The sequence below is a fragment of the Thamnophis elegans genome, chromosome 1, assembly GCF_009769535.1.
Source record: "Thamnophis elegans isolate rThaEle1 chromosome 1, rThaEle1.pri, whole genome shotgun sequence".
NCBI classification, from domain to species: Eukaryota; Metazoa; Chordata; class Lepidosauria; order Squamata; family Colubridae; genus Thamnophis; species Thamnophis elegans.
The window spans coordinates 73,600,196-73,608,300 of NC_045541.1; the positions used below are offsets into that span (position 1 = coordinate 73,600,196).

An 8,105-nucleotide genomic window follows, 5' to 3' on the forward strand; every position below is an offset into this window, starting at 1 on the left:
TACAGATGAACCCTTCAAGGCTACAGGTTTGAAGCAGGGCTGTCATGGCCATTGGACTTTTAGACAGAAGTGATCCAAGCTCTCCCTCCCTCCCTCCCTCCCTCTCTCTCTCTCTCTCCCTGCCTCCCTCCTTCCCTCCTCTCCCGCTTCCTCCCCCCTTCTTCCTTCCTCCGGCCTTTTCCCTCTTCTTCTCCCCCTCTTTCTCCCTCCTTCCTTCTCCCACCCTCTCTTATTTGAGTTAGAATAAATCATAGGTTGAGAATAATATAATTACTTATATTAACATTGAAATGTGCAGAAGACTAGTGTGCTGTATCAATTCTGTACTTAAATAGCAATTACAGGTAGTCCTCAACTTAAGACCACAATTGAGCCCAACATTTCTGTTGATATGCAAAACAGTTGTAAGCAAGAATTTATGGCCTTTCTTGCAACAGTTGTTAAGTGAATAACCGCAGCGGTTAATTAACACAGTCGCAAAGTAAATCTGGCTTCCCCATGGAATTTGCTTGTCAGAAGGTCACAAAAGGTGATCACATGACCCAGGGACACTGCAACCATTATAAATATGAACTGGTTGCCAAGTGTCCAAATTTTGATCACATGACAATGGTCATAAATGTGAAAAATGGTCACTTTTTTCAGTGCCATAGTAAACGAATGGTTGTAAATCAAGGACTATTTATATAAAGAGATATTGACATCAACAACAGATTAGGAACCAAATAGAGTTCTAAGGAAGATTTGAGGGCTTGCTCCTAAGTAATCTAACATCTAAGATTATTTAGATTACCACCAATACCAATACCACAACCAATACCAAACCATTAGATCTATTAAATGGTGTTTGACCTTCTAGTCTATATTAACTAAAAAAGCCCAGCTGGCATATGTTCTTATTCTGGCAACCAACTAGGCTAATAATGCCTTTCAGATATTTCTGACTTGTCTCAGCCTTACTTAGCAAATATTGTAATAAATTGGGGAAGTTTTCTGGCTTATGGATTAATTGTGTGACCTTTTAAAACACTATTAAGAAGAAAATACCACCAAGTTCAATGGGGATCTATTCCTGGTTGATAAATTTTATTATATTATTGAGCTTAAATTACACCTTTGTTTAAAAAAAACAAGAACAAAATAAACCCTCCCATTGGTTTTCTGCATATTCCAGGTTGATCAAATTCCATTAATTATTCATTTAAAGATTGCTTGTCCTTGGATCTTACCATAAATAATACATAAATGGTACAAAAAAATAGATGAGCTTAAAAAACCTGTTTTAGCTAATATATCATATCTTGATAGTAATCCTAAAGCTAGAAACACATTAACAAATAATTTGAAAGAAACAAGACTATCTTTATAAATAAAAATCAGTTTCCAGAAGCATTATAATATATATTTTTTAATTATGCTAGCTTTTCTACCTGCTTCCTTTGAGTTCTGCATGTCTGCTTATGTGTGCAGATTCAGCAGAATATACAGAAAGCTAGGGAGGAAAGAGCCTCAAAAAAGAGAATTGTGAGACAAGGCAGAGACAGAACAATTCAGAGTTTATGAAGGACACCAAGGATGAACATCTGCAGGACTTTCTGAGAAAGGAGTCCTGGGTTTGTTTAATGCTTTACTGTAGTGAAGCAGAAGATCCAGATCAGAAGCAAGTAGAGGTTTTGCATTGTGCAGTGCTTGAGTTGTATCCAACTCTTGTTCCCCCTTCACTTTTTGTCCTCAACATCCTCTGGGAAGAGTCTGTAAGCCAAATAGTCCATGGACTCCTGAGCCAGCTTGGAAAGGTGAAGGACCCCCGTAATCACCAAAGCAATCAGCACCAATGGCAGCACCACACTCCACATTGTGGCGAGGATGTTGTAGCATTTGGCTTTGGAACTATAGCGATGAGCAGCTTCCAGATCCCCAGTCACCTTCTGATCCCGAGTCTTCAAGGGAAAAAAAAAAGTAATATTTGAGAACTTGTTGTTGAATACATATAGTTTATATAAACCACTTTGCTGTTGTGTTTAATGTTTGTACTCTTCCCATCTTGGCACAGTTTAGGGGAAGAACAGTGGTGACGGTAGGGGAAGAATCCATATGTTAACAATTCTGATTAGTGACATGCTGCTAAATTTCATATATCTCAGTTCAATGCCACCTAACTTGTGGAAGGCTAATCTAATGCAGAAATCCCAAAGAGGCAGCAGGAGAAATCAATTCATGTCCTTAATCTTGGTAGACCAGCGGTTAAACATTCTTTAATTTTAACCACAATAGGAACACAGCATGTCTTCCTTTCAGGGAAACCCACATGAAATAGTAATTGTTCCTAGAATTTGCCTACATACTCTAAACAGTTCTAGAGGTCCCCCCCCCCCCCAGTCTGTGCCTTCACTGATTCCAATTGCTTGTATATCACTACCTCTGCTATCATTCTATGTTGTTTTTAATCTCACATTTTCACAAAGCACAAAGTGTAGCCTCTTAAACATAATCAACAAATGCACCATTTATTCATCATCAGATGGCGAAGATACTGATGCAAAGATTGTCTCACAAATTCTCTGCTGATTCTTGCTCATGCCATCTCATGTAATCCTCTCCAGCAAATGAGCCTTAACCAGTTTCATTGCAAAGAACACTTCCCAAAATAACTAACATAAATAAGGATTGATCTCATTGTAGGCTAGTCTTTTCTACATCAACATGTTTCTCTCTTCGTTCTACCCCCTCTCCTTATTTTCCTCTAATGCCTTTAGTACCGTAGGTAGTTTCTCCCATCTTTGAGATCAACCTGTCCTGTAAAGCAAATATTTTTTTTGCAATGTCTACCTACCACTCACACCCCAGTCACAATGGCTTGACTATTGCAACACATTCTACACAGTGCTACCCTTAAACTTTAGAAGCTTCAACTGGTCTTAAATGCAATAGTGCAGGCAGTGATGGGCATGCCTCAATATACCCACATGACTGTGAGCTGAACTGGGTGTCAGTTTGTTTCCAAGTGTGATTCAAAATGCTGGTGATCACATATAAAGCCTTACATGTCATTAGGCCAGGTTACTTGAGGGACCACCTATCTTTTCTGTTCCCACCTGTCTGGTATAAACTAAAAGAGTTGGTAGAGTCTATACCCCTACAATTAAACAGTGCAATTTAAAATTTTAATGGGCACCTAAATACATGATGGAGCTCTATGAAACTCAAACGTTTCACAGAAGCTACAAAGATTCCATCGCACAACATCACGGCTAACATTTGGGAAATGTTCTCTTCCAAAAGCTCCCCAGGGACCATCCCATGTAAACAGTCAAACCACAATGTAGTTCTCAATATATAATAATATCAAAAAGATCTCCTACCTTGACAGAATAGGCAAGAGCTACAAAGCCCAGACAGCAGATATTCATATAGAGGGTGTTGAAGACTGACCAAATCATATAGTCCTGGGGGACCACAGGAGGCCTGACGGTGATGATGGTGGGAGAAGGCTCCTTCTCGTGGGATGTCATGGGCAAGCAGGTTTTGCAAAAGTGGAGAGAAAGAAAGAGGAAATGCAGTTTCCCAGCAAGATTAGTATGTGAGGGAGCCAGATCAGGGAAGCCCTTTATATAGTTCCTGGCTAAGGCACATTTTCATCTCCGTCTATTTATAAGCAAAGAAATTACAGCTCTAGTTTGACTGTGGTTATCAGAAATGCCTTGCTAGGGCTAAAAGAAATATTTGGTTTTCATGCCTGCCCTCTCTCACTTGGGCAAGGAATGCTTTTTTATATAGCACTGTGGTTGTTACTGCACTACTCTCTACAATGAAGACTAATTCAGGCACGTGGCACAAAGGCAAAAGATGGAAAGGTTAAACAGTGCCCCCTTCTCACTTCAGGGTCTTTCTGTGAATGACAGAGCAGCATATAGAAAGGGATCTTGAAGTCATTTGCATTGACTCTTCTCGTTCTTCTAACCATTGTGTCTTCTCTTGCCCCATTGTTTATTTCCTGGGGTTTAGAGTTTTGCCCACAAACACTTTGCAAAAGTGGCCCCAAACCTCTGTGAACCTGTAATGTTTACCTAAGATTGACAACTGAGCTGACAGTTCTGTTGCAGTAAAACCAAAATTGCACACACCTGTAAGAGATCCTCAGTTATCCAGGCCATGATTGTCCCAAAGATGTTTTTTTCAGGAGGCAATTGGACTTTCTTGTTTTTTTTCTTTTGAAGATGTTTAGCTTCTCATCCAGGAAGCTTCTTCAACTCTGACAGGATAGTGGGGAATGGAAGGATTTATATTCCTTGCAGACAGCTGGCCATTTTCATCCTTTTAGAGGGCCATTGAAACATTTGGAGGTTTACCTATGTCACTCAGGGTCACCCAGAGCAGCGGTCCTGGTTCCTGTAGTCTGCAATTTTTTGTTGGAAATCCATTCCTACTCTCACACCATTCAAAGGGCATTCATCCCAAATTGTATACTAAGATGCAAATGTCCAGCTGTCTGCAAGGAATATAAATCCTTCCATTTCCCCACTATCCTGTCAAAGCTGAAGAAGCTTCTTGGATGAGAAGTGAAATGTCTTCAAAAGAAAAAACAAGAAAGTCCAGTTGCCTCCTGAAAAAAACACACCTGTGGGACAAAATTGCACACCTTCACACATACAAGAGTGATTTCATTTGATTTATTCCTAAGGTTGTTCACATAAGCCTAAAAGCAGCCCCATGTCCTATCCCAGAACCTGCAGAAAGAGACAGGCCTATATGTCTCCCTAAATGCTAGCAAGTTGGAGCCATATCTCAGGACACAGAAGATGACTATTCCTTAAGGTAGGTGCAGTGACAGGAAAGGCACAACTCCTGGCTCATATAAGATGATGGTGCTTATCTTGATGAGATCCAGAGCATGTTAACAGTTAACCCGGTCCAGCTGATAGGATGGGCTGAAATAAGTTCCAGAGAGCTCGCAAGCAACCTGTTTTCCCATTGGATGGAAGGAAGTCTTGCCTCATTCCTCTCCCTGGCTTTTGAATTTCAGTACCTGAGTAGGTCCTTTAAGAGGAAAGCTGACTTGCCAGCCTTGCAATTCCCACTGAGTAACCCAGGAGAGAAGCAGGCTGAAAGAAATCTGATTATTTCTCCTCAACACTCAACACTCTTACACGGGCTTCCAGTTTCTGCAGTCTAAATGTATGCATTTTGGTAAAAGTTTCTTGCTCTATTTATGGCTAGAAGCACAGGGCAAGTTTTCATGTCACCTTCACAGTTCCCAAAGGGATTTTTAATATAGGAAGCGTGATCTCTTGGTAGCTGGACAATTTCACTCTTGCAAATGACACTTTATTTAGTTTGAACATGATCAGACAAATGCATATAACAAGTATTGGGAATATGAATGGAATTAGCAGTTTATTTTTTCTTTCTTTCAGAGTGGGTAAGTCTTGTTGCTTAAGATTAGCATTGAATCAGGTAGTAAAGAAGCTATGTTTTGGCAAATTGTTTCTGGTCAATGAGAGGGAGAACCTACATTTGCTCATTCCAACCTCTGTATTTTGAAGATTGCAGGTTCACTATAAATTGCCTTAGAGGGATTGGGGAATGGATATCATGTCCTGTGGACATATAACTGTTGAATATAGATTGTATAATGTAGACAAGATGGAGGGCCAACTGTTCTGACACCCCCACCCACCCACCCCCGCCTGCGAATCACCCAGACACAGGCTTGGCTGTTTGCCTCTCTTTAATCATGGAGTTATCGACTCCTTTGGCTGAAGGCCCAGACAAGACACACATGCAAGTATAGTTGGCAGCAACCCAAATCCAACAGACACGGATAAAAAACAGACAAGAGTTTTCCAATACTGTTTCAAACAGTTGTTTCCTGCAAATGCCCCCTCCCAACTTCTCCACTTATATACTCTCTTGGGAGGGGCCAAGCCACAACCACATGGGCTTAATCATCGTCTGAGTCTGGCTACGGAGCTGCTGCTTCCGTTTCTCAGCCCTTCTTAATCTTGCGTCAGGGACAAACTGCCTTTGATCCTCCCCACTGCTCCATGCCTCAGGCGCCTCCTGGTGGCCAACCAGCCTCTCTGGTCTCTGCTCTGAGTCTGAACCCTGCCTAGAATCCTCCACATCTTCCCTAGCAGATATGGTTCCTCGCTATCCAAGTCCATCAGCAGCTCAGCCGGATCCTGCTGGGCCACAACAGCCAACCCAGACATTACTCATTTTCTGGTTCCAAGGCTATGCCACTCCCAGAGACCAACTTCTTTTCCAGAACCTATGCACTGACTGAAGTCTAGGGTTCATCTCTGGACTTCCCGTGGAAAAGGGACCAAGGTGAGAAGCTAGTTAGCTTTTAACTTTCCTACAAAGAATGGTCAAGTACAAAAATGGTGGTCTTCCTCCCTGATGAGGAAACATCAGCCTGTCCTTCCCTCTGACTATGGCAATCCCCAGCTCTCTTAGCTATAGTTTGTTCGGAGGAGAATATATACCTCAAGCTAGCCCAAAATTTGAATCATGGGGGAATCTTAAAAGCAAGCCTTTTTAAATTCAGAAAAAGAAGGCAGTAGTGTCGAGAGATGCCAAAAAGATAAGATGGGGGACATGTCTTCATGATGCAAGCTCATCCCCTCCCCATTTTTAGTATGTACTGTATTGAGCAACATAGCAATGGTTCATCATTTTATAATAATGCTTTAAAAATATATTTTAATAGAATCTTTGCTTTGTAGATCTTGCATATCAGGTGCTGGTTATTAATCACCCTTGAAAAATGAACAATTTGCCTGAAAAAAATTTAAGGAGGAAAAAAGTCAGTTTACAGATCACATAAACTTGGAAAGGAGACACATAATTAGTACTGAAAAATGTTAAGCTATTGCATTTATTTGATTTTGGAATAAGATTAAATTGTGGGAAAGACCCTCCAAAACCATGATGATGTAAAGCACAAGGAAGAAGATTGTGACAGAGATATGGCAGCTCTCTTATCAAAGTGACCTGGGAGTAAAGTCCACAATCAATAGAAAATATTTGGGAGAGGCTCAGACAGGCCCCTTTCCTAGTGGACAGGAGTATAGGAGAGGAAAGATACAGCACATTCAGACTTGCAAGTTTCTCTTCTTATAGACAATCCCAATAAAAATAGTTTTAGCCTTCCTGTGGAATTGATTTTCTGTCCTGGTCTACCTAATGGGGCTAACATTCATTATATGGATTATCTAAAGCTAAAACAAGCAAACATTCCAGATTTTGTTCCATCCACTTCCTAATCATCCTGGAAAAAGCTCAGCTTAACCTTGAGAATATCTTTTCTGTTTTATCCACATCCTAATTAAAATCCTTTGGTTATTCAAAGCAATGATACAAATGATTCCCTCCTTTTGGAACATCATCCCCACAGAGATTACATTGACCCAAATGTTGACATTCTTTCACAAGGCCATGAAGACCGGGCTATGCCAATGGGCTTGGGGAACCCAGAGTGATGAGGAGCCCATTAAGGCAGTGATCCCCAACCCCCGGTCCGCGGACCGGTGCCGGGCCGTGGAGTACCTGGCACCGGGCCGCGCAGCGGCCGGGGGCCATGATCGCTGCAGCGGCCGGGGGCCATGATCGCTGCGGCGGCCGGGGGCCATAGTTTCTTTCTGTATGCAAATTAGGGCTAACTGGCACAAGGGGTGTTACTGGACCGCTGGTGGCACTCTGACGTCACCAGCGGCCCACCGCCCCCGTGTCCAGCGCCGCCCTTCTCATTCCTTTTCAGCGCTTCAGCGCTGGCCGATTCCTGAAAAAAACCTAAGAGCGCCTGCGCAGCTACGTAGGGCTAGCGTAGACAGCGCTAGTAGCGTAGCCTTGCACTTTATATTTATGTAATTGTATTTTATTTTGTAAGGCATGTTTAAATAAAATAAAATAAAAGTTGTTTAATCAAAACAATCTGATATATAAACAATCAATGTGTCGTCGCGAACAATGCCCCTCCCCCCCTGCGCGCGCTCAGCGGGCCACGGTAAAATTATCAAAGGCTGACTGGTCCGCGGCGATAAAAAGGTTGGGGACCACTGCATTAAGGGACTCATCTGAATGCTTGTTGTCACAAGGGGTAG

At 41.9% G+C, this 8,105-nt stretch overlaps 1 protein-coding gene across 1 annotated transcript; it reads right to left on the reverse strand.

Moving 5' to 3' along the window:
- Window positions 1–1,718: 1,718 nt before the first annotated feature.
- Window positions 1,719–4,154, reverse strand: IFITM5 (interferon induced transmembrane protein 5). Its single transcript, XM_032212645.1, has 3 exons — window positions 4,125–4,154; window positions 3,363–3,605; window positions 1,719–1,940 (listed from the first exon to the last, which is right to left on the reverse strand). The coding sequence occupies exons 1-3, from the start codon at window positions 4,152–4,154 to the stop codon at window positions 1,719–1,721; spliced, it is 495 nt and encodes a 164-aa protein (XP_032068536.1).
- Between the last annotated feature and the right edge of the window lie 3,951 nt (window positions 4,155–8,105).

Bases quoted from the DNA above. Each gene is read 5' to 3' on its own strand.
- IFITM5 (XM_032212645.1), bottom strand. From the start codon at position 4,154: ATGGCCTGGATAACTGAGGATCTCTTACAG. The intron at 3,606-4,124 runs GTGTGTGCAATT...AACTATATAAAG, and splicing joins TAACTGAGGATCTCTTACAG to GGCTTCCCTGATCTGGCTCC. The intron at 1,941-3,362 runs GTAGGAGATCTT...TTTCCCTTGAAG, and splicing joins CTCTTGCCTATTCTGTCAAG to ACTCGGGATCAGAAGGTGAC.